We start from the raw sequence: 24,212 nt of genomic DNA on the forward strand, positions 1-24,212 counted from the left end.
CCCCAGCCAAGTTTTCACAGAAAACAGTGTCCGGCGCAGCCCCTCCCCCCCTCGAATACCCACCCCTCCCCCACCTCGACGGCGCAGTGGCGGCGGGTGACAGATGGGGGGAGGGGAAAGGGGGGAGAGGGATTTGGGGTTGGGGAGGGGTGTTGTGCCCCCAGGGGGGCAAGTGGGGAAAATCCCCCCCCATGGGGCAGGTTTGGGGGCAATTACCCTCCATCAGGGGCTGTTAAACACACACAACCCCGCACGCCCCCTCCGCCCCCGGGCGCTTGCCCCAGTGGGGGGTAAATTTGCCTCCCCCCGGGGTAAATTCACCCTGTAAGGGGCAATTTGGCCCTGGGGGGGTACTTACACCCCCGGGGGGGGGTATTTACCTCCCAGCAGCAGCATTCTAACCCCCCGGGGGATAAATTAGTGTGTTGGGGGGGTGGTTACTCCCCACTGAAGGGGTATTTACCCCCCTAGGAAGGTAATTCTGGGATTTACACCCCAGAGGGGGGTATTTCTGCCCCACAGATAAATATTTACCCCCCATAGATGGGTATTTACCCCACTCAGGGGGGTATTTCTGCCCCGTAAGTGGGTATTTACAGACCACATGTGGGGGCTTACACCCTGGGGAGGGGGATTTACACCCCGTAAGTGGGCATATACACCCAATTGATGCATATTAATGGATGGGGGCGGGGGGAAATTTACACCCCACAGATGGACATTTACACCCTGGGTAGGAAACTCTGCCCCGTAGGTGGGTATTTACACCCATGGGACGGAATTTCTGCCCCAAAGGTGGCTATTTCCGCCCCTTGTGGGGGTATTTCCACCCCATAGGTGGGTATTTCTGCCCCAGAAGTTAACGTTTCCACCCGGGGGGGTGTACTTACACCGCATAAGTGGGTATTTCCACCATGAAGAAGGTATTTACACCCCGTAGGTGGGTATTTCTACCGCTAGGGGGGTATTTACACCCCAGAAGTGACTATTTAGGCCCAGGGGAGGGGTGGGGGAACACTTGCACCCTGTAAGTGGGTATTTCCTCCCCATCGATGGGTATTTCTGTCCTATAGGTGGGCATTTCCACCCGAGGGGGGGGGTATATGCACCCCTTAAGCAGGTATTTACTCCTGATAAGTGGATATTTACACCCAGGGGGGGTGTATTTCTGCCCCATAGGTGGGTATTTGTGCCCCATAGGTGGGTATTTCTGCCTCTCGGGGAATATTTCTGCCCCATAGATGGGTATTTGCACCCCATAGGTGGGTACTTGCGCCCTGGAAGGGGGGTTGAATTCAGCGCCAGGGGGAACCCAGAGGCCTCACAGAAGCCATAAAGTCGGCGGCTGCAGCGCGGAGTCTGAGAGGAGGAGGAGGGTTGGGGGGGGGTGGAGGAAGGGCAGGAGGAGGATGGGGGGAGGAAGGGCGCTAGGGCAGGGGCGGCCCGTTGACGCCGGGGTGGTAGAAGGCACAGTTGTTCTCGTACCTGCAGCTGCCCTTCAGCATGAAGTGGCGACAGACGGCGCGGCTCGACATGTCTGCGTGAGAGATAAAGGGGGGGGGAAGGCGCGTCAGGCGCCGGCGCCCCGGCCCCACGGTGGCCCCACGGCAGCCCCCGCTGCAGCGGCTCTGGGAGGAGGAGGAGGAGGAGGGGGGAGATGGGGGCGGGATGACAGGGTTGGGGGGACGCAGAGATGGGATCGGCTCGTCGTGTGGGGCAGCAATGGGCCCCACAGCAAGCCCCACAGGCCTGGCCCTAAGAGCTAGGAGGGAAAGTGGAGGCGGCTATGGGGCTGGACCCCTGCTATGGAGTAACAGTGGAGCCCCACGGCCCCACCGTGTCTGTCCTAACACTGGCTGCATCTATGGGGCTGGCTCTGGCCGTGAGCCCCACAGCACCCCAATCCCTGCCCTACAGCCTGGTGTGGGGTAGCTGCATCTATAGGGCTGGCTGTGGCCATGAACCCCACAGTGGCCCGCTCCCTGCCCAATAGCCTGGTGTGGGGCTGGACTGGTCCCTCTACGCAGCTGCGGGGCAGCGCCAGACCCCCACAGCGCCTGAGCCCTGCCCTAGGAGCTGGGCTGGTCCCTGTGAGGCAGCCCCAGAAACACTGAGCTCTCCCGTGCCCCCCCTTCCTGCACTGTGGGGCAGCCATGGGGCAGAGCACCGCACGCCTGGCCCTGTCACCCTGTGGGGTGGCCGTGGGGCGCCAAGGCAGCTCCCAGCGTGCACCAGGGCCTGCTCTAGAGCTGGACTACAACTCCCGGCATACCCTGGTGCCTGACCTAACCTGAACTACCACTCCCAGCATGCCTTGCTGCCCCCCTCCTAGAGCTGGTTTTAGGTCCCAATATGCCTTGCAGCCCCTCCTAGAGCAGGACTACAACTCCCAGCATGCCCCGCTGCTTGTATTAGACCTGCCAGGAGCTAGACTACCACTCCCAGCATGCCTTGCTGCCCCCTCCTCGGGCTGGTCTTAGGTCCCAGCATGCCGCGCTTCCCCCTCCTAGAGCCAGACTACACCTCCCAGCATGCCTCAGCCCACCTCCTCGAGCTGGCCCTCGCTCCCAGCACGCCCTGCTGCTGTCCCAGAGCGGGACTACCCCGCCCAGCGTGCCCCGCGGCCCTCCATCGCCCAGCACGCCCTGCCGCGCCCCTCCCAGAGCCAGACTCCATCTCCCAGCATGCCCTGCTGCCCCACAGCTGCCCCGCAGCCACGGGGCCAGTGGGGGGTGGGGGTGTCCCTACTCTCCCAGCATGCCCTGCGGCCGGCGGGTGGGGGGGTCCATGTCCCCCCACCCTACAGCCCCATGGGGGGGCGGCGCCAGTCGGGGCCCCGCCCCCAGGGCCCGGGGGGCTCGAGGGGCTGGAGGGGGTGGGGGTGGGGGGGTGGCTCCCCCCCCCTCCAGCGGGGCAGGAAGGGAGGGGGCGGAGGGGGTGGGGGGGGGCGGGGGGGGGAGGGGGCACCCACAGGCCCCTCCCAGCCGGGGCCTGGCCCCGCCCACAGCCACGCCCCGCAGCCCCCCCCGCTCCCCCCGCCCCCTCCTCCTCCTCCTCGCGAGGGAGGGGCCGGGCCCCCCCCGCATTTACCTCCTCCGTGGCCACGGGGGTGATCGCCGGGGTGGCCTCTGCCGTGGTCGCCGTGGCTACCGGGGGGCCCCCCCCTCGCGTTGCCGCCGCCGCCGCCGCCATTGGGGGGCCCCCCATTGCGCCCCCCCCCTCCGCGGCACCGATAAGGGGGTTCAGCCCCCGAGCGGCCGCGGGGGCGGTGAAAGGGGCCCCCCCCGCGCATGCCGCCACCGCCGCCGCCACCGTGGGGGCCACCACGGAGTGTCCCCCCCCCGTCCGGGCCGTCCCAAAAGTCGCTGCCGCCGCCACGTTGAGGAGGGGGTGGCCCCAGGAGCCGGGGACCACCAGGGAGCCCCGGGCCTGGGGGGAGGCCAGGGCCCCCCCCGCCACCACCGCCATGGGGACCTGTGGGGGGAGAGAAAGGGGTGAGGGGGGCGCACCCAGGGGGGCCCCAAGGCCAGGGCGGCCCTGGCTGAGTGTCCCCAAGTCAAGGACTCCGCTGTGTCCACACTGCAGCAGCCAAGTGTCCCCAAGTCTGTCCCCAAGCCAAGCGCAGCCCTTGTCTCTGCTGGCGCACTGGACAGTGTCCCCAAGTGTGTCCCCAACTGTGTTCCCATCATGTCCCCAAGCCAACAGCAGCCCCCCCTCCCCCATCAGGGCACTGGACAGTGTCCCCAAGCGTGTCCCCGGCACGTCCTCAAGCCAAGGACATTGCTATGTCCTCACTAGGGCAGGGCACAGTGTCCCCAAGTCTGTCCCCTACCCAAGGACACCACTATGTCCCTGCTGGGGACAAGAACACCCCCGAGTGACAAGAACACCCCCGAGAATGTCCCCAAGCCAAGGACTCCCCCACTTCCCCATCAGGGCACCGGAGAGTGTCCCCAGTTGTCCCACCAGCACGTCCCCAAGCCAAGGACACCCCCATGTCCCTGCTGGGACAGTGTCCCCAAGCCAAGGGCTGTCCCATGTCCCTGCTGGGGCACTGGACAGTGTCCCCAACTGTGTCCCCATCATGTCCCCGAGCCAAGGGCAGTCCCACATGTCCACTAGACAAGGGAGAGTGTCCCCAAGGCAAGAGTACCCTCAGTTCCCAGTCAGGGCACCGGACAGTGTCCCCAAGCACAAAACCCTCCCATGTTCCTACCAGGGCACAGGACAGCGTCCCCAACTGTTCCCCAATCGTATCCCCAAGCCACGGGCAGGGAACTGTGTCCCCATTAATGTCTCTCAGGGTGTCCCCAAGCCAAGAACACCCCCACATCCCCGCCTGGGAACTAGACAGTGTCCACAACTGTCCCCAAGCCAAAAGCAGCCCCATTCCCCTGCTGGGGCAGGGGAAAGTGTCACCCCCCAAAGTCCCTGTGTCCCCTCCGGTGTCACTTACCCGGCATGGGCCCCCCCGGCGGGAAGTGCTGCATGGCCTTGGGGCCGGGCGGGAAGCCGTTAGCCATGGGGCCAGGGCCCAGCAAGCCATGGGGCACTGTGGGGAGAAGAGAGGGGGAGGGTTAAAAAGGGGGAACACACCCCCCAGCCCCTCCCAGAGCCAGCCTGCCCCCCCCAACCCCTCCCCAAGTAGGGAACAGGGGTTGGTGGCATCTCCCGTCCCCCACCAGGTGCAGGGGATGTCCCCAGTTCAAAGGGACACCCAGGGCAGGCTGTCCCCATGTTAAGGGGACCACCCCCATGTCACTCCAAAGGACATGGGGTCCCCATCAGCACCTCGAGCTTGTCCCCAAATTAAGGGTACACTAAAATACCCCCATGTCACCCCAGGGGACATGGGGTTCCCAGGGACACCCAGAGATTGTCTCCACTTAAGGGGACCCCCCCCGTCACCCCAGAGGGGGATAGAGGATCCCCCAACTGTCCCCAGAGCTTGTCACCAAAGCAAAGGCACCCCCCCCATATCCCCTGTGTCACCTCAGAGGACACAGGGTCCCCAATGACACCCAGAAACTGTCTCCAAGACAAGGGTACCCCCCATGTCACCCCAGAGGGGGACATGGGGTCCCCAGATCTTGTCCCTAAACCCAAGGGACCCCCCATACCCCCACCAAGTGTCACACTAGAGAGGGGACACAGGGCACCTGGTGCCACCCATGTCAGGTCGCCAGGCTGAGGGGACACAGCTGCCCCTCAATGTCATCTCTCCAGAGAGGGTACGGGTCCCCAGGCTGAGGAGACCCCAACGTGTCCCCTCCTGTGTCCCCAGACCCAGGGGACACCCGAGTCACCCCAGGTGAGGGGACAGGCCCCCATCAGGACTGAAAGCAGGTCCACAAGTCGAGGGGACACCGATATCCCCTCTCCTGTGTCACCCCCTGGCAGAGAGGACACATTGCTGGCAGTGCCCCAGCCCACAGGGACACCTGGGGACACGTCACACATCCCCAACCCACAGGGACCCCCGCCAAGTGCCCCTGTGTCCCCCCAGGGATGGGGACAGGTCCTTGGCAATGCTCAGATGACACCAGTGTCACCTCAGGTCCCCAAGCCGAGGGGAACCCCCAAGTGTCACCCCAGAGCATGTCCCCAAATCAAGGGGACCCGCAGGGTAGGGGATAGGGTCCCTGGCATGTCCCCAAGCTGAGGGAACCCCACGTCACCCCGAGGTGGGGGACAGGGTCCCCAACACTGCCTGGAACACATACCTGAGCTGAGGGGACACCCATGTCACACCAGGGCAGGGGACAGTGTCCCCAAGTGTGTCCCCAACCCACGATCACCCCTACATCCCCTCAGGGACACAAACCAAGCTGCCAGCAGCCCCCACCGTGCCCCGTGCCTCCCCACGACACCCGTCCCCACGCTGTCCCCCTGACCAGTGACAGCGTGTCCCCCCCCGCTGACCCAATGTTCCCCCCTTGCTGCGTCCCCCGCTCACCTCCACTGGGGCCCGGTGGCTGAGCCTGCAGATTTCCCAACAAATGTTTGATTTTATCCGAATAATCCGGCTGTTTCATCAATTCCTCTGCTTCGTGGGTGCTGGGCCCACCCTGGGGGGGGGACACAAAGAATGAGTCCAGGGGGAAGGGGAAAAATAAAGGCCCCCCCCCGGCCCCAGCACCACCCCCGCAGCGCCGCCGCTGCCCCCCCTTTTTTGTGTCCCCCCTTTTCTTTTTTTGGGGGGGCTCTGCGCTGGGGGAGGAGGAGAAGGGAAATGGAGACGGGGGGAGTGGTTACCATGATGGAGGTGAGGATCTCCTGCATGTTGATGGGGGCAGCAGGCGCAGGCCCCTGGGGGCTTTTGCCGGCCCCCACGCTCCCCATCAGGTTGGCCAGTACCGGGGGGAGTTTGGCCCCCCCGGGATCTGGCGAGGGTGAAGCGGCGCCGGCTTCCAATCCTTCGGGATAGGCCACCTCCTCAGCGGAGCAATCCTAGGGAGGGGAGAGATAGAGGGGTGAGGGGGTGGGGAGGAAGGATGGGGGGAGGGGAGGGAAAATATGGGGGGACACTGCGCTATAGGGTGGGGGGGGCTATGGCGGCGCGGCACGGCGCGGCACGGCAGCACTTACCTCGTCCAGCGGGATGAGTTTGGGCGGCAGCGGTTCGTAGGATTCCGGATCAGGTTCGTGCGGGCTGTCTGGGACACTGGGGTCAGGGGAGGCGGGGGGACAAAGGAGGGAAAACAGGAGGGGGTTGTCAGTAGATCTCCGGGATCCGGTGCTGGCAGCTCCCTCCCAGGGGATCCTCAGGGATCTTCCACCCCCCACCCCCAGATTTCGGATCCTCAAGGATCGTGTGTCATGTCCCCCCCCCCCGCCGCCCAAGACTGTGGATCCTAGGGATTCTGCATGTTCCCCCCCAGCCCCCGCCTGCCCCAGCCTTTGGATCCTCAAGGATCTTGTGTGTCCCCTCTGAGACTTTGGATCCCAGAGAGATCCCGGGGCCACCGCCCTCCAGACTCCAGAAGGCTCCTCCAGGCACCCAGATCCTTGGGGATCCCGGGAGATCTGGCCCCCAGCAATCTGCTCTCCCCACTGACATTGGACCTACGGGGTGCTGGGGCCTGAAAACCTCCCCCTCGACTCTGGATCCTCACAGATCCCAGAGAATATTGTTCCCCCAGAGCGTCCTCCCGAGCTCAGGATCTTCACAAATCCCTGGGATCTGGGACCTGAAAACCTCCCCCCCGTCTCTGGATCCTTGGAGATCTAGGCTCAGAAAAAAACCTTCCCCCAGGTTCGGGATCCTCACAGATCCCAGACGATCTGGGCTCCAAAAATGTCTCCCTTCCCGCTATGGATCCTCAGGGATCCCAGGGAATCTGCCCCCCCCAACCCTGCCCCCAGGCTCTAGCTCCCCAGAGATCCCAAGGGCTCCTGCCCAGCCTCCAGTGGCAGATCCTGAGAGATCCCAGGGCCACACCTCCAGATCACAAGGGATCCCAGGGACATGAGCTCCGGACACATCCCCTGGCACAAGGATCCCCGCAGCAGCACTGGGAAGATGCCTCGCATGTGCCCGATCCCTGGGAATCCCCTGAGTGGACCTGAGGGATCTGAGGCTCCAGATCCGCAGGGATCCCAGCTCCATCACCCTCCCACAGGCCATCCCCACCTAGGATGTAGATCCTCGCACTGTGAAGGATCAACCCCATTAATCCTTGGGAGAGGGATCACGCCCTGATCCAAGGCAGGCCCAACACCCCCAAAAGTGTGTCCCAGATCCCCAAAATCAGTCCCATGACCCCCAAGAGCGGGTCCAAGATTCCCAAATGCATGTCTGAGACCCTCAAAAGCAGCTTTGAGAACCCCAAAACAGCCCTGAGCCTCCTAAAAGCAGGTCAGAGACCCCCAAGATCCCCCAAAGCAGGTCTGAACCCCCCAAAAGCTGCCCTGAGACTCCCAATAGTGGGTCCAAGACCCCCAAAAGCAACCCTGAGACCCTCAAAAGCAGGTGACACACCCCTAAGATCCCCAAGAGCAGGCCCAAGACCCCCAAGAGCAGGCCCAAGACCCTCTAAAGCAGCTCTGAGATCCCCAAAACAGCCCTGAGTCCCCCCAAAACTGCCCCAAGACCCCCAGAAATGGGGATCCCCCCCCAATCCTGACCCAAGGGATATCCTGGGCCGATCCGCTTCGGATGGGGACAGGGGGATTCACCACCCCTTTGCAAGGAGAAGGGGAATCCCCAGTTCTGAGCATGGTGCCAAGAGCAGATCGACTCACCTCTCCTTGGACAGAAAGATCTCCTGCAGGATCCCTTTCTCCCTCTCGGCCTGAGTGAACCGTTCCCGGCTGCCGCTGCCTGGCACCACCAGGGGAGCAGGAAGATCCAGGAGTTTGGGATAAATCCAGGGCACTTTCTCCTCCATGGCATCATGGCTGAGGCGTCGGGCCGTCTCAAAAGCGTGTCGATCCTTCAGCATCTCCCGCTTGGCCGCTTCCTCAAAATCCTTGATCTTGTTGACATTAACTGCAAGGAAGGGAACACCAGCGTCACCCCCAAAAAGCCTGGGGACACCCAGAGCAGGGGGACAAACATGGGGAAGGGACAAGACTCACCTCGCTCAGTCTCATCCAGTTCGAAGTAGAAATATTCACGGAGTTTGTTCTCCTCTGGCCAACTCACCGTTTTCTTTTTCCGCCCTTTTTTGGTGAGTTGGCCGCCTTCCGTTGCGTTTTCACCGCTTTTGGCATCACCGCTCACCTCCGCCGAGCCTGCAGGAGGAACCGTGAGCGGCTCAGCACACATTTGAACCCCCCCGCCATAGTTTTTCCCCTCCCCAGCACCCCAACTTACATGTTTCCATTGGTTCTGGCACTTCCACGGCCGGTACCGGCGTTCCTGGACGATCCGGCTCCATCGGCTCGGAGGCGGCGCTGGGCTCCGGGGAGGACGGTTTGACCGAACTGGTTTCAGGAGCTGGTTTCCCCTCGAAGGGACTGGGCTGGGGGCAGGGGGAGAAAGAGGAGTTTGAGGGGGGTCTCTAGGCAAGAACGGGATCCTGGTAGCCAGGGAGGGGGATGCTGGTAGCCACCTCCTCACCTTGGCCGCCGTAGGGGACAGCACCTTCTTCTTCTTCTTGATCTTGATGCCAGGGATGGGAGCAGAGTTGAGGGCATCGAGGAAGCCGAGGCCTTCCATGGCTGTGGGAAGGAGGGGATGGTTGAGCCCAAATCCCCCACATTGACCCCAAAAAGGCAGCCAAAGGGATCCTCAAAACCACCCAAAGTGTCCTCAAAAGAGCACCCAAAGTGTTCCTCAAAAATTGCCCCCAAAGAGGCATCCAAAGTGTCCCCCAAAGTCCTGCAAATTGTCCCAAAACAGGCACCTCAATTCTCCCCCAAGACACCCAAACTGTCCCCTAAAATTGTCCCAAAAAATCAAAGTGTCCCCAAAAAGGCACCCAAATCGTCCCCAGAACAGGCAAATTGTACCCAAAAAGGCACCCAAAGTGTCCCCAAAAATTTTCCCCAAAAGGGCACCCAATTTTCCCCGAAAAATTGTCCCCAAAAAAGCACCCTGGTGACCCAAACCCATGAGAAGTGTCCCCAAAAAAGCACCCAGTATCTCTCAAAAAGCATGAAAGTGTCCCCCAAAAAGGCACCCAGGTGTCACCCAAAACCACCCAAGGTCTCCTGAAAAACGCAACCAGGAGTCCGCCCAAAAGAACCCAAAATGTCCCCAAAAAGGCTCCCAAAGGGTCCCCAAAGGCCCCCAGTGTCCCACAAAGGCCCCCAGTGTCCCCAGAGGGCCCCCAAGTGTCCCCCGGTGTCCCCACTCACGTTGGGGTGGGATGATCTTGACTTTGATCTCCTTGGTGGCGTTGGGTGCCGTGTTCAGGGGTTTGTATTTCTTCTCAGCCACAGGAACGTCCCCAGGGAGGGAGGAGACACTGCGGGGGACAGGGATGGGGACAGGTCAGGTGCCAGCAGGGACCCCAAAACCAGCCCCCAGCCCCCCCAAAGAGGGTCAGAGTTCCACAAGAGCAGGTTTGAGACCCCAAAACCAGCCCCGAGACCCCCAAAAGCAGCCCTAGAACCCTCAAAAACAACCTGAGACCCCCAAAAGATGCTCCCAGCCCCCCCAAACCCACTCCAAAAGCCGCCCCAAGACCCCAAAAAACAGGTCCAGGCCCCCCAAGAGCAGATCCAAGACACACAAAAGCAGCCCGAGACCCCCAAGAGTAGCCCCAAGAACCCCCAAAGCAGCCCCAAACTCACTTTTGCCTCTTTATGGGCATCGGTTTCAGGTTGTATTTATCAGCAGTCGAAGAAGAATTCATTTTCTTCACGGGCACTAATGAAGGTGTCTCCATTTCCAGCCCTGTTTGGGGCAAAACATTGTTAGCACATCTTCCTGCAGCATCCCATGAACAACCACAATCCCCCGCAAAAAAACCCAAAACAGCCACAAAACCTGCCATCACCTACCAGTGGAGCGGAATTTGGCATGACTGGGAGCAGTGGTCCGCAGGGATTTGGGTTTCTCCCGCTTCTTCTCTGGCATCTCCTCAGTTTTAGCCTCAGATTTGGCTTCTTGGGGCTTCTCTTGGACGGGTGTTTTGCTTTTGTTTTCCTCTTTTCGCTTCTTTTTATCCCTTTCTGGGGCAAAACAGACAGTAAAAGGGTGAGAAGCTGGTGTTGGATTGGGGGGGGGCAGAGGGAGAAGATGAGGAGCAGGGTGGGGCTCACCAGTCGGCTGGGCGCTGCTCTGGGAGCGGATGACACCCATCCAGTCACTGACAAGGATGGAAGCAAGGCGACGCAGCTCTGCAGGGAGAGAAGGGGTTAAAAGGGGAGGTTTGGGGGGGATTCAGAGGTTTCGGGGGAGTCTGTTTTTTTGGGGGGGGGGCTGGGGTTTTTTTTGTGGGGTTTTAGGGGTGCTCACCTTCATCATCACTTGATTTGCTGAGCTGCTTCACCAGCTTGGCTGTGTTGTTCTGGAAAAAAGGGAGATGTGGGGTGAGTGTGGGGAGGGACAAAAGCCATCTAAAGGGGACAAAAGCTATCTGGAAAGGGATAAAAGCTCCTTTGGGGGACCCAAAAGGCACTGGGTGAGACATAAGCCACCCAGGAGGGACCCAAAAGCCACCCGGGAGATACTAAAGCCACGCAAGGGAGACAAAAGGCACTACAGGGAGACATAAGCCAGCCAGGGTGACACAAAAGCCACCTGGTAGGGTCACAAAAATCACCCAGGAGGACCAAAAAGCCACTGGGTGAGACACAAACCACACAGAAGGGACCCAAAAGCCACCTGGGGGGACCAAAAGGAGTCTCCCTTTTTTTGGGGAGAGACTAAAGCCACTCAACGAAGACAAACGCCACCCAGGAGTGACCCAAAAGCCACCTTGGAGAGTGGGGGAGGAGGGAATGAACACACAAAAATCACCCAGGGAGACAAAAGGCACATGGGAGAGAGACTAAAGCCATGTTAGGGGACCCAAAATCCACCTTCTGGGGCACAAAAGCAACACCAAGGAAACAAAAGGCACCCTGGGGACCCAAAAGCCACATGGGAGGGACACAAGCCACGCTGGAGGGACCCAAAAGTCAACACAGGGAGACAAAAGCCACATAGGAGTGACCAAAATGCCACCCAGGGGTACACAAAAGCCATGTCAAGGTGACAAAAGGCACACAGGGGACCCAAAAGCCTCCCGAGAGGGACAGAAAAGCCACCTTGGTGGGACACAAAAGCCCTTTTGGGAGACGCACAAAAATCACTCAGGGAGACAACAGCCAACCAGGAGTGACATAAAAGCCCCCCTGGGGGGACCCAAAAGCCAGTGGGATGGCATAAAAGCCACCAGGGGAGGACAGAGAATGGGACATGGAGGCCACCCTGACCTGTTTGAGGTGGTCGACGGTGAGGGGCAGGTGCTGCAGGGTGAGGAGAATCTGCTGCAGAAAGGGGACATTGTTGGAGGCTTTGGAACTGGTGAGCCAGGTGTTGAGCAGCTTGTAACCCCCAATACGGATAAATCTGGGGGAAAAAGAGGGAAAATCCGTCAGGATCAGGCAAGGAGGGGGTGTCCCCCCAATTCCTGCTGGCCTGGACCCCCCTGGAGCCCTTCTCATTGCTCTTACTTAGCCAAGATCTCCTGTGCTCGCGTCTGCAGCAAGATGTTCAGGTAGATACAGCGACTCACCATCTTCTGCGAGTCCTTCATCAAGCTGGTTAACGAGAAACAAGGCGTCAGGAGCCCCCCTCACATCATGGTGACACAGGGGGACAGACACTTAAGGGGACAATCTGGGGACTCACTTGAAGATTTTGGTGATGCCCTCTGTGCTCTTGACCTCGCCATCGCGGCCCAGGAAGCAGTCCAAGCCCTTGAGGAGCTCCTTGGGGTCGATGGGGCCCGAGCCCATGGCAGAAAAACCCTGAGGGGGGGGGGGGGGGGAGGCGGGGGGAGAGGGGGCAGAAAAAAGTGGGGGGGGAGGTTAGGACAGTGGTGACAACACTGTGTGTCCCCCCAAGCCCTGTCCCCTCCCCCCCACCCTCCAATTTTTGTCCCCTTTGAGGGTGACACCACCAAACCCATCCCCAGACACATTTTTGGCCCCAAAACCGAGGAAACTGCCCCCAAAATGCTGCTGTCACAACCGGGGGGGTGGGGGCACTGCATGGCCCCCAAGGGACACCAGGGGGGTGCCATCCCCCCCATCAAGGTGACACTGGGTGGCAAGTGTCTTGCTTGTAGTTTTAATTGCCGCTGCCACCCCAAGGGACAGGGACGACGGTTTCAGGTCACGCCAGAGGACAAAGGCCCCTCCCTGGGAGCAGGACAAGGGTCCGGGGGGGGAGATGACAGCACCTCCATTTTTAATCAGCCAACCCCCACAAAGTTTTACCCCAAGACCTAATTAATGAGTCGGCGCTTAACGAGGCGCAGAGGCCAAGGTGACAAACGCAAGGACAACAGCGCAAGGGAGAGGGGGACAGCAGTGACAGCACGAGATTTGGGGGTGTCACTCCCCCTCCCCAAACCAGGGCGCAATTAATTCCACTAATAAATTACCACTGGCTATTAATTAGCAGATTAATAATTAAGGCCAGCACCCCACTAATGACCCGACGCCAATAAAGTCTCTGACCCCAATCCAGCCTGACCCGCCAAGCCGGGATTTCATCCTCCTGACGTCAAACAGCTTCTTAATTACCACTAATTAGAAGCTCCTTCCTCCGGCTTAATTACGCCCCAGTTTTGCTAACAAAGACAGAAAGGTGGCGGCTGTGACCAGCTGGGCTGCTGCTTTTTTTGGAGGGGGGGTGAAACCAGCCCCAAAATGCTGCCAATTTGGGGGGGGAGGCTGAAAAACACCCCAAAATATCACTACTTTGTCCTCACAGCAAAGACTTAAAGAGCCGGGACTTCATTAAAAGTGTCCCCCCCCGCCAAGCTTAATTAAAGGATACAGGCGGCAGAGCACACCCCCCCTCCCCAACCTACTTTGGGGGGGGGGGGGGTGTGTGTATATTTTTGGGGGGGTGTCAGCGAACCAGGCACCAGCCACCCCTCTGAAAAGACACAAGAGCAAGTTAATTCGAGCACAAAAGCCCCCAAAATATCCCCCCTCCCAAAAACACCCAACACAACTGGGGAGGAGCAACTTATTTTAACCCGAAATTGAAGGTTTTAAGCACAAAAGTCCTTTGTAACCTTTGACCCCCCTCATGAAAAGAAGCTGGCTCATGGTTCGGGGGGGTGGGGAGGGGGCCAGGACAGACACCACACAGCATGTCCCCCCACCTTGGCGTCCCGAGGCCACTGCCCAGGTGACAAGGGGGCAGCCACAGCCCTGTCCTGGCTTGAGGGGACCGGGGGACACACAACCAATTTGGGGGTTCATCCCCCATTTTGGGGGGGGTCACACAGAAGCAAACATCAACCCGCCACCCCCCTGCATTGGGGTGAAGCTGCTCAAACACCACGGGGGGGGGGTTAAAAGGGGTAAGGGGGACCCCAAAAAGCACCAAGTCCCCCCCCAAGGGGGTAAATCACCTCCCGGGGGTGTGTGTGACAAATCCCATCCCCCCAGATTGGCGGGGTGGGCACCCCAGTTTGGTCCAGCCCTACCATCAACCAGCCACGAGGCCAAGGAAGGCCTGACACCCCCCTGCCCCCAACTGCGTTTTTACACCGCTTTTGCTCATTTCTCCCCGCAAAAAACAGCTTTTTTGAAGACAGAACCCCCTTTTTCAGCCAGGGGGCTGGGGGGGGGTTGTCACACAGGCCCCCCAAAACTGTGGGTGAAGGGGGGCTGCCCATTTTGCCGCCCCCAAAGGGGAAATGCTACCACTGGGAAGAAAAGGGCTCTCCCCGCACACACGCCGGGCTTAATTTGGGGGGTAAATTAATTAAAACTTTATAATTTTATTAATAAAATTTAATATTTTTTAAAAACAGGTTTATATTTAAAAGACAGGTTTGTTTTTAAGCAAAACCTTTTGGATTTGGGTGTCGGGTGTATTAAAAAAACCACAGCTCCCGACTCAGCGCAGCATCCGCATGCACCGGGGAAACGGATGGTAAAGCAAAAAAAAAAAGGGGGGGGGGATTTCGGGTTTTTTGGTAATTAAAAATTAGGTAAAAATGAAGGTTGTGAAATGTAATTAAGACCAGAAAGGTTTTTTTGCTTACCCGGCGGGTGGCGGTTGTTCCCCTCCCTTTTGCTGAAGTAAAACCAAGTTCCCTTCGCTTCCTAAGCCTGCACCGCACACAGCAAATTCATTGAAAATTGGAAAAAAATACAAGATTTTTGGGGTGCGCCCCCCCCAAAAAGTGACTTTTTTTGGGGGGGTGAAGCCCAGTGATAGCATTTCCCTGTCATGATAAATTAAAGGTTATAAGTTGCTTGAGGACGCTAGTTTTTTCCCCCCCCTCAATCCCTCCCCAAAACCGCCACCCAAACGCACCCTAAAAAAAAAAAAAACATACAAAGGTGTGGGGGGGGGGAGGGGGGGAAGGTTTTTTTTTTTAAAAAAAACCCACTGTTTTTGGGAAGGAAAAAAGGGATTTTTGGCACAACCTACAAAAGAAGCAGCGGCCCGCAGGGTCCTACTCTGTACGGCACCGGGATCCTGCGGACAAAAGCCGGAGGGGGGGTACGGTTAGAGCGGGGTTTTGGGGGGAAATCAGGAGAAACTGGGGGTGAGGAGGGGGGGGCAGAAGGAATTGGGTGGGGGGGGAATTAAAGAAGCAGGAAGGGAGAAAAATATGGGGCTGGCGACGCGGTGGGAGGGGTTTGCCCGGAGCCGGTTGCATCAGCCAGCGGCGAGGCCCAGGCGCCATTTTAAAAAGCCGAATAAAACAAAACTAAATTGGGGGGGGGGGGGTTGGGGGGGAACACACAAATATCGATAAATATAACGACACCACCACCACCCCCCCACCACCGCGCACCACCTACACCATTAAAGTAAAAGCATTAAATTTAAAGGGGTTTGAGACCCCCCCAGATAAATACAAAGGGGCCGCCGAGCCCCCCCCCCCCCGCCGAGGGGGGGCCCAACCTGTAACAAAATAAATATAAATAAAGGGGGGAAAAAAGGAGAAAAAATGAGTTTAAAAAAAAAAAAAAAACAAAACAAAAAACAAAGAGTGGGTGAGCGGCTGCGCCATCTTGGCCCCAAATCTCCCCGAACCGCGTTTATTTTTTCAAAGGCGGGGGGTGGGGGGTATTTTGGGTTTTTTTTTAAAGCCAACCCTGTTTTGCTTGAAAAAAAGCAGGTTTTTGGGTAAAGCTAAGCCTGCCTAGCAATCTTTATTGCTAGATTGCACCCCACCACCACCTTTAACCACCCCCCCCCAAAACCTTCCTTCCCCCCCCCCCGCCAGCCCCAGCATTTCTCTGCGCAAAACAATCCTAAAATGGCACCTAAAAAATAAAAAAAAAAATATAAAATAAATCATTTCTTTTCAACAGAATTTTCGCAAAAACCACCCGGATTCGCTGAAGGTTTTTTTTTAAAGCAGTCCCGTCCCGTCCCCCCCGCAATCTTTATGTACAGATTGCTCGGGTTGTACCCCCAATACACCAATTTCCGTCTCCCCCGCAAAAAACCAAGCGATTTTGGGTTATTTCCATTACTTTTTCTTGCCCTTTTTGTTTTTTGCGTAGGAGCTCATGAACCCTCCGCCACCGGCTCCCACGGCTTTTTTTTTTTTTGACCGAAATACCCAAAATTTGAAGGTTTAACCACCTTTTAGCAAAGCCTCCTCCTCAAGCACACAGTTGGGGCTCTTCCTCCCATTATTTTTTTTTCGCTTTGGTACAAATAAAGAGCTTTTTCGGGGCTTTTTTTTTTTTTTTTTGAGCTGGTGGAAAATTCAACACTTACTATCCAATTATTTTGCTCGCCGACAGCGCTTCAAAGTTGGGATTTTGGCATTGGTGGTGTTAGAGCAAAAAAATTAAAGCTTTGGTTTTGGTCATGGCTTTAAAAAAAGGCAGCAACTTTTTTTTTTTCAGCTTAATGGGGGTTTTTTTGAGGGGAGTTTTGTTGTTTTTAACCCTGAAGGGGTGGGGTTTTGTCGAGCTAAATGGAAAAAAATAAAAAAAAAGTTGCTTTTGTTGTTTAAAAAAAAAGGGATCTTTCTGCCTTTGTTTTTTTGAGGGGGGAAAGAAGAGGGAGAATATGTTTTTTAAGTGGCAGTTTCCTTCGAGTTTGAAACGGCTCCTCAAGGACGGTCCAAAGGACGGAGGCTGCGATGGCGGCTCTTCCACGGCACCGGGATGGGAGCGGGAAGGGGGGAGAAAGCTCTTTTTTTTTCTTCCCCCAGCTTATATATATTTTTTGTATTTTTTGTTTGTTTGTTTTGTTTGTTTGCTTTGTTTTGTCTTTTGTTTTTCTCGTGGTAAAGGCGACGGCGTCTCTCAAGAGCAACCAAACCTGGAGCGGGGAGAAGGAGAAAAAAAAAAAAGGGGTGGGGTGGGCACAATAAATAAAAAAAATGGAAAAAAAAATTAGAAGCAAAGAAGAAAGACACGAAATGATTAGCAATCATCCCCGGTTAGAGTTTAAAATTTTAAAGGGCGGGGACAAAGGGAAGAAGTAAAAAAACCGAAAGAAATCGCCCTTTGAGCGAGGGTGGGGGGTAGTTTCTCCTCAGCTCTCAAGGAAAAGGGCTGAGGGGCCCCCATCCCCCCCCCCCGGCGGGGCTGCAAATAAAGGCGGGGGGACGCCATTTTCTCAAAGTAAAAGGGCGCTGGCCCTAGAAAGGGCCCCCTCAGCGCCCCAAAAAATAAGGGAGAAGCCCCCAAACCGCGCCCCCACCCCCTTCCCACACCGGGCCCACCAGAGCTCTCTACTCACCTCCACCCAGCCCTCAGAATGGCGACGGGCACCGCCAGCGGAGCCTTTTATACCCGGCCCCCCCACACACGCCTGGCCCCGCCCCCCGCCCGGCCTATCGCCGCCGAGATCCTTCTTTGCGCCTGCGCACTAGCCGCCGCCCCCCGCCCTTCAGGCGCCGCCGCGCGCCTTTGCCCCTCGCCGCGCCTGCGCCACCACCCCCCCGCGCATGCGCGGCCGCCGCCCGCTATTGTCCCCGCGCCGTGTGGCGCAGTTTTTATTCAAGCGGACGGCGCTGCGCATGCGCGGGGCCAGGGACGCGCCGTACAGCAAGATGGCGGCACCCCGCCCCCCCGTCCCCCATGCGGAGGCGGGGTCTGCGCCGACAAGATGGCGCTCGCCAGGGGCATGGCGCTGCTGCGGGCGGCGGCCGGTGGCCTGCGGGGAGCGGGAAGGCCGTTGTGGGCTCGGGTGAGATGGTGATGTCACGGGGGAGGTGGGTGACGTCACGGGACGGCGCTGGGGGGGGGGGGGCGTGCCTGCGGAAGGGGCAGGGGCACGGGCAACACGTGCGGCGTCGTATGTCTTCACCGTGACGTCACCGTGACATCACAGTGACATCATCCTCCCAGCAGGACGCCCTCCGGCTCTGCAGCACCCAGGAAACACCCAAAGCCCCCCCATCCCCCTACCAGGAGCGGCCCTGGGAGTATCTGGAGAGCGAAGGTAAAACGGGGGAAGGGATTTGGGGGGGGGGGGGGTGTCCTCGGCCCCTCCCCCACCCACCTCGCAACCCCCCTTCCCTCTTCTCCCCCCCCCCCCCCCCCAGAGTATCGCATCACCTATGGTGACAGACCCATCTGGCATGGCTACCGCCGCAACCACAAAGGCGCCATCCCCCCCCAGCGCACCCGCAAGGCCTGCGTGGTGAGGACACTGGGAGAGAACTGGGGGGCACTGGGTGGGCGTGGTGGGACTGGGAGGGGATTGAGATGGAACTGGGGAGGCACTGGAACGGGACTGAGAGGGGACTGTGGGGGGAAGTGGGAGGGAGTGGGAGAACTAAGGAGCACTGGGAGGGGCTGTGAGGGACTGGGGGTAACTGGAAGAGAGTGGAGGGAACTGGGAGGGACTGGGAGCTTGGGGGGACACCTGCTGATCATGTCACACACACCCCCAGCGCAAGGGGAAGCGGGTGGGAAACCCCTGCCCCATCTGCCGCGACCGCAACCTCCACGTGGACTTTCGGGTGAGTTTGGCAAGAGAAAAATTCCTCCCCTCCCTTCTCTTCCTTTTCCTCTTCCCATTCTTCTCTTCCTCCCCCCGCTTTTCATCATCCTCTTCCTCTCCTGCTTTTCCTCCTCCCAGAATGTGAAGCTCCTGGACCAGTTCATCTGCCCCCATTCAGGCATCATCTTCCACCCCACGCACACAGGTGAGGGGCCACCAATGGGTGCTGTGGGGGCACCCACACATCCTCTTGGGGCACCTATATGTTCTATATGGCCACCCATGGGTGCTGGGGACCCACGGATGGCATCTCTTCCCCTTCAGGGGTCTGCATGAAGCAGCACAAGCTCCTGACCAAGGCCATCACACAGGCACAGGACCACGGTGAGGCCCGCAGGTGGGGAGCAGCACCCATGGGTGCCTCACCATGCCCCTCCTCACACCCCCCTGCCCCACAGGTCTGCTCTGGCTGCACGTCCCCTACGTCCCAGCCCCCCGCGACGACTTCTCCAACCAACACCCAGCTGTCAGCAAGACCCCTCCAGCACCCGCCCTGGCCCCTGGCCGCCATTGGTACCCCTGGTATGAGCGCCAGGCCCCTCCGACCGCTGCCATTGCCCGCATCCGTCATCTCTACAAGAATTACCTGAAGGAACAAGAAGCCCTGCCGGCCGCAGGGACGCCCCCTGAGACCCTTCCAACTCCCCGCGCGGAGCACAGGGAGGAATAAAGCGTTTACAGCCCTTGCTAGACTCGTTTTTTGCTCTTCTTCCACCCAGAGAAAATGAGGCGCACTGCTGACAGGATCGTGGCCGCGCCCCCAAAATGGCCGCCGAAGCCTCAAAATGGCCGCCGCGCCCCCAAAATGGCGGCCCTAGAGGGGTTGGGTGATGTGTACTGGGGGTTATATCCCAGAATGCCTGGCGGCGGTGGGGGATGTTTCCCGTCATGCTTTGTGGCGAGCGCGGGAAGGGTTGTGACAGAGGGCGGGGGTTTGTTGCTAGGGGCGGGCGAACGGGAGGGAACGATTGGCTGAGCCGTTGCTAGGGGGCGTGGTTAGCGGCGGCCGGGCCTGGCGGTGGCGGCGGGGCCGGGCCGGGCCCGGCGGGCGGAGGAGGTAGCGGGGCCGGGCCCGGCGGGCGACCGGAGCGGCCATGGAGTTCCCTTTCGACTTGTCACCTGTGCTGGGCGACCGAGTCTGCGTGGTGGACCAGCACCTGCGGCCCGCCGGGCGCCGCGGGCCCACCCACCGGTACCGGGGCCTAGGCCTCAGGCCTGCCCGGGGCATGCTGGGAAACACGGGAGGGCGCGGGGCATGCTGGGAAGCTGGAGGATTTACACCACCCCACCCCCCCCCCCCCCCCGCCAATTGCCTGGGCCATGGTGGTTAATTGGGGGGGGGGGGGGGGTATTGTTGCCCCGGGGCATGCTGGGAAACAGGGGGTCCCCTAGGCCTTGCCCTGGGACATGATGGGTAATGGTGCGTCACAACCCCCCTTCTCCTTGCCTGGACACCTGGGTTCCTCCTGGGCGGGGGGGGGGGGGTGTTGGGGGTGACACTGTGTGTCGTTGTGTGTCCGTCCGCCCCCCGCCCCCCCCCCCCCGGTGTCCCCACGGCGCAGGGGGGACCTGGAGCAGCAGCTGCGGACAGTCATCGATGAGCTGGGCAAGGCCTCAGCCAAGGTGGGGGGCAGTGGGGGGCAACTGGAGAGCAGGGGGGTAATGGGGGGGTAACAAGGGGGTAACAGTAGGCAATAGGGGTTAATGAGGAGATTATGGGAGGGTAACAGGTGCACAGGGGGGTAATGGGGGGCAGTGGGGGTAGGGGAGGGGGCAACCAGGGGGTAACAGAGGGGTAACAGGGGCATGGGGTGTAGTAATGGGAGGCAATGGGGGGGTAATGGGGGTAACGAGGGGAAATGGGGGGGTAAAAGGGGGAAACAGGAGGGCAACCAGGGGGAAACGGGGGCATGGGGGGCTGTAGGGAGGTAATGGGTGGCAGTGGGAGGGTAATGGGGGGTTACAAGGAGCAGTGGGGGTATGGGGGGGTGATGGAAGGGGTAACAGGAGGCAATAGGGAGGTAAGGGGGGGCATGGGGCGCAACAAGTGGGTTGTAGAGGGCTAATGGGGAGGTAACGGAGGGGTCACGGGGGCGTAACGGCTCTTCCCACACAGGCCCAGGGCCTCCCCACCCCCGTCACCAGCGCCGCGCGCATGGAGGCGAACCGCCACGTCCTCTACATCCTCCGTGCCCCCGATGGGCGGGGGTGCGCCTCTCTCCCCCACCTTCCCCTCCCCTCCAACCCTTCCCCCACCCCAGGGTGGGGCCAGGCATCCAGGCACCCCCCCAAAAATCGCTTCTGTCCTCCTCCAGGACCCCCAAAGGTGCTGTCATTGGCTTCCTCAAGGTTGGCTACAAGAAGCTTTTCCTCTTGGTGCGTTTTGGGGGGTCTGGGGAGGCACCAAGATGCCTGGGTCCCCCCTGATGGCCATCTTGTGTGTCCCCCCTGGCCATTTTTTCGTCGTCCCCTCGTGCCCCCCCAAGGACCGTAATGGTGCCCACAATGAAGCGGAACCACTTTGCGTGTTGGATTTTTACATCCATGAGTCGTTGCAACGACACGGTTATGGGCGGCAGCTCTTCCAGCACATGCTGCAGGTGACAAAAAGGGACAAAAGAAGGGGGAGGGGCACTTCAGGGGAACACAAAGGGACACTGGGGGACATCCACCCCCCCCCCCATGCCTCATTTGTCCTCCCCTTTTGCAGAGCGAGAGGGTGGATCCCTGGCGTTTGGCTGTCGACCGCCCCTCTGAGAAGCTCCTGGCTTTTCTCCGCAAACACTACGGCCTCACTGACGCCATCCCACAGGTGGGGAGGGGGACAAAGGGGACATCCCTTGGGGGGGGAAACCCCTTCCTGTGTTGTCCACTTGCTCTCTTTGTGTGCCCCCCCCCCCCAAGTATTTGTTCCAGTTCCTGCCTCTCAGAGAGGCTTCACCAGGCTGTGGTAGAGCCTTGGGAAGTGCCCGGAGCGGGGGGAAACAACCCCAAATATTTGCCCTATGGCAGAGGAAGAGCCTCAAGAGAGCTCGGGGCAGGGGGGGTGCTGGTAAATCACCCCATGGATTTGCCCCAAGGGAGAATAGAGCCTTGGGAAGTTTCCGGGGGGGGGGGGGGGGGTGTGGGGGTGGAAATTACCCCAGATCTTTGCCCCATGGGAGAGTAGAGCCTTAGAAAAGTGCCCTGGGGGGGGCAAATCACCCCCAGTATTTTCCCTGTTGAGGGGCAGAGCGTCGGGAACTGCCCCAGAGGCCAGATCACCCCAGTTTTTTTTGTCCCAAGGTGGGGTAAGAGCCTTAGAAAGTACTCGGGGGGGGGGGGAGCAAATCACCCCACAGATTTGCCCCAAAGTGGGGTACAGCCTTGGGAAAACCCCGGGGGAGGGCAAATCACCCCATATATTTACCCCAAGGTGGGGCTAGAGACTAAAGAGAGCCCTTGGGGGGGAGGCAGAACACCCCAAATATTTACCCCAAGTAGGGGTAAAGCTTCAGGAACTGCCTCGGGGGGGGGGGGGGGGGGGGCACATCACCCCCAGCCTTCCTCCTTCCCCCCTGCCCCCCAGGTGAACAACTTCGTTATCTTCGAGGGTTTCTTCTCCAACCGACCGGGTGAGTTTCAGGGGGGATTAGGGGGTGGCCTCAGGGGGTACAAAGGGGCGTGGGGTGACGCCCCCAACCCCTAATAAAGGTGCCCCCCCACAGTTCCCCCCCGCCGGCCACCCCCCAAGCGCCCCGAGGAGGAGATCAAGCCCTACTCGCTCTCGGAACGTGACTGTAAGTCGGGGGCGTGGTGGGAAAAAGGGGGGGGCGGGGGGGAACTGAGGCACGGTGCCCCCCCAAGCTCCGCCCCTTTTGCCACGAAGAGGGCGGGGCTTCTCTAACCCTCAACCAATCCCCTGGCAGTTCTGCGAGAAGAGGCGGAGCCTCCTTGGCCATTCAACTTGACTCCTGGGCGAGCCGGGGGGTCGCCGGTTCGAGGCAGCCTCCGGCCCTTTTTGGTGCGGCGGGAGACGACGGACGGACAAACAGAGCCCCCGACGACGGACAGACGGACAGACGCCCCCCAACAGCGTCGCGCCAGGTTCGCCTCCCCCTTTTTCTTTGCCCCAATTTTGCCATTTTTGGCCCTATTTTTCATTCCCCTCCATCACCCCACAACTCTGTTTTCTCGCCCCCTCCCCCCCCGCAGCTCTCTCGGGCGAACCGGTCGTTGAGCCCCACGGCAGCTTCTCCCCACGGCAGGGCCGTGGGGGGCTCGTAGCCTGCTGGGTGTGGGGTGAAGGAATGTGGGGTGCCCGGCTCTGTCCCACTGGTGCCCCCTTCCTGTCCCACAGCTCCCAGGGGGTGCCAGTTCCTGCCCTGTAGCCCATATGGGTGCCTGTCCCCCCCCACCAGTCCCTGTGGGTGCCCATCCCTTCCCCATAGCCCCAGTGGGTGCCCGTCCCTGCCCCATGGGTGCCTTCCCCTGCCCCACAGCTCCTGTGGGTGCCCATCCCTGCCCCACGGGTGCCCCTTTCCTGCCCCATAGTCTCTGTGGGTGCCTGTCCCCACCCCATAGTAACTGTGGGTGCCCATCCCTGCCCCACAGGGGCTTCCCCCTGCCGCACAGCTCCCATGGGTGCCCATCCCTGCCCCACAGCTCCCCCATGAATGCCTGTCCTCACCCCATAGCTCCCAGGGAGGGCCCCTTCCTGCCCCATAGCCCCTGTGGGTGCCTGTCCGTGCCCCATGGGTGCCCATCCTTGCCCCATAGCTCCCGGGGGGGGCCCTCCTGCCCCATGGGTGCCCTCTTCCTGCCACATAGCCCCTGTGGGTTCCTGTCCCTGCCCCACAGGTGTCCTCTTCCTGCCCCATAGCCCCTGTGGGTGCCTGTCCCTGCCCCATAGGGGTCTCCTCCTGCCTCACAGTTCCCATGGGTGCCTGTCCCTGCCCCACAGCTCCTGTGGGTGCCCATCCCTGCCCCATAGGGGCTTCCCCCTGCCCCACAGCTCCCATGGGTGCCCATCCCTGCCCCACAGCCTCCCCATGGATGCCTGTTCTCACCCCATAGCTCCCGGCAAGGGCCCCTTCCTGCCCCATACCTCCCAGAGGGTTCCAGTTTCTACCCTACACGTGCCTGTCCCTGCCCCACAGCCCTGGGGGGAGGGGGGATGCCCTTCCCCTTCCCCCCCTTTTTTTGGTTACGTTTCAATAAAAACGGTGACTCTCAGCGCCGGGTCCCGCGTGCTGTCGGTGTGGGAGGGCGGGGGGTGATGTCATCGCTGGGGGCGGGGCAGCCCAGAGACCCGCCTCCCGCTCTGCGCACTCCGCGCTGCACAGCGCCAATATCCTCATAGCCCCGCCCCTCCCTTAAGCCACGCCCACCGTGCTATTAGCCCCGCCGCTCAACCCCTGCTTGGGGGAAGCCCTGCCTCCCCAGCTGGAGATCCGCATTCCTATTGGCTGCCGCCGAGCTGGCTCCGCCCCCCTGGCGCGCACGGCTCGAAGCTAAATCAATGGGCTTGGCGGGAAGCAACTGCGCATGCGCGTGCCGCCCGGCGCGGGCTCCGCCCACCGCGCATGCGCTTCCTCCGGGTCACCTTCCCCGGCCCCTC

General features: G+C 60.1%; 3 protein-coding genes across 13 annotated transcripts; 2 read left to right on the top strand and 1 right to left on the bottom strand.

Moving 5' to 3' along the window:
* Positions 1-14: 14 nt before the first annotated feature.
* PPP1R10 (protein phosphatase 1 regulatory subunit 10) lies at positions 15-19,332 on the bottom strand. Of its 9 annotated transcripts, none has more exons than XM_063318865.1 (21): positions 19,200-19,332; positions 16,370-16,921; positions 15,062-15,109; positions 12,290-12,408; positions 12,112-12,198; positions 11,872-12,007; positions 10,910-10,961; positions 10,714-10,791; positions 10,453-10,623; positions 10,243-10,345; positions 9,805-9,914; positions 9,065-9,165; positions 8,819-8,966; positions 8,581-8,736; positions 8,245-8,491; positions 6,589-6,664; positions 6,256-6,450; positions 5,957-6,068; positions 4,457-4,552; positions 3,091-3,474; positions 15-1,537 (listed from the first exon to the last, which is right to left on the bottom strand). In XM_063318865.1, the coding sequence occupies exons 4-21, from the start codon at positions 12,394-12,396 to the stop codon at positions 1,428-1,430; spliced, it is 2,469 nt and encodes an 822-aa protein (XP_063174935.1). In that variant the 5' UTR covers positions 12,397-12,408; positions 15,062-15,109; positions 16,370-16,921; positions 19,200-19,332; the 3' UTR covers positions 15-1,427. The 9 variants fall into 9 exon arrangements, with proteins under 9 accessions (XP_063174935.1, XP_063174936.1, XP_063174932.1 ...); XM_063318866.1 differs by having other exon boundaries at positions 15,058-15,109; XM_063318862.1 differs by having other exon boundaries at positions 16,232-16,921.
* Positions 17,617-19,305, top strand: MRPS18B (mitochondrial ribosomal protein S18B). 3 transcript variants are annotated; one of them, XM_063318871.1, is made up of 7 exons: positions 17,622-17,794; positions 17,956-18,049; positions 18,153-18,250; positions 18,504-18,572; positions 18,692-18,758; positions 18,878-18,937; positions 19,012-19,305. In XM_063318871.1, exons 1-7 carry the CDS (start codon positions 17,714-17,716, stop codon positions 19,281-19,283), a joined length of 741 nt encoding a protein of 246 aa, XP_063174941.1. In that variant the 5' UTR covers positions 17,622-17,713; the 3' UTR covers positions 19,284-19,305. The 3 variants fall into 3 exon arrangements, with proteins under 3 accessions (XP_063174943.1, XP_063174941.1, XP_063174942.1); XM_063318872.1 differs by having other exon boundaries at positions 17,623-17,794; positions 17,959-18,049; XM_063318873.1 differs by lacking the exon at positions 18,878-18,937 and having other exon boundaries at positions 17,617-17,794.
* Positions 19,333-19,577: 245 nt separating the features above from the next.
* On the top strand, positions 19,578-23,827 carry ATAT1 (alpha tubulin acetyltransferase 1). The gene is made up of 10 exons (XM_063318870.1): positions 19,578-19,805; positions 20,176-20,236; positions 20,730-20,821; positions 20,929-20,989; positions 21,100-21,213; positions 21,324-21,425; positions 22,182-22,227; positions 22,321-22,392; positions 22,522-22,699; positions 22,808-23,827. The coding sequence occupies exons 1-10, from the start codon at positions 19,708-19,710 to the stop codon at positions 22,830-22,832; spliced, it is 849 nt and encodes a 282-aa protein (XP_063174940.1). The 5' UTR covers positions 19,578-19,707; the 3' UTR covers positions 22,833-23,827.
* The last annotated feature ends 385 nt before the right edge of the window (positions 23,828-24,212 follow it).

The sequence above is a fragment of the Chroicocephalus ridibundus genome, chromosome 28 (genome assembly GCF_963924245.1).
Source record: "Chroicocephalus ridibundus chromosome 28, bChrRid1.1, whole genome shotgun sequence".
In the NCBI taxonomy this organism is placed as follows: domain Eukaryota; kingdom Metazoa; phylum Chordata; class Aves; order Charadriiformes; family Laridae; genus Chroicocephalus; species Chroicocephalus ridibundus.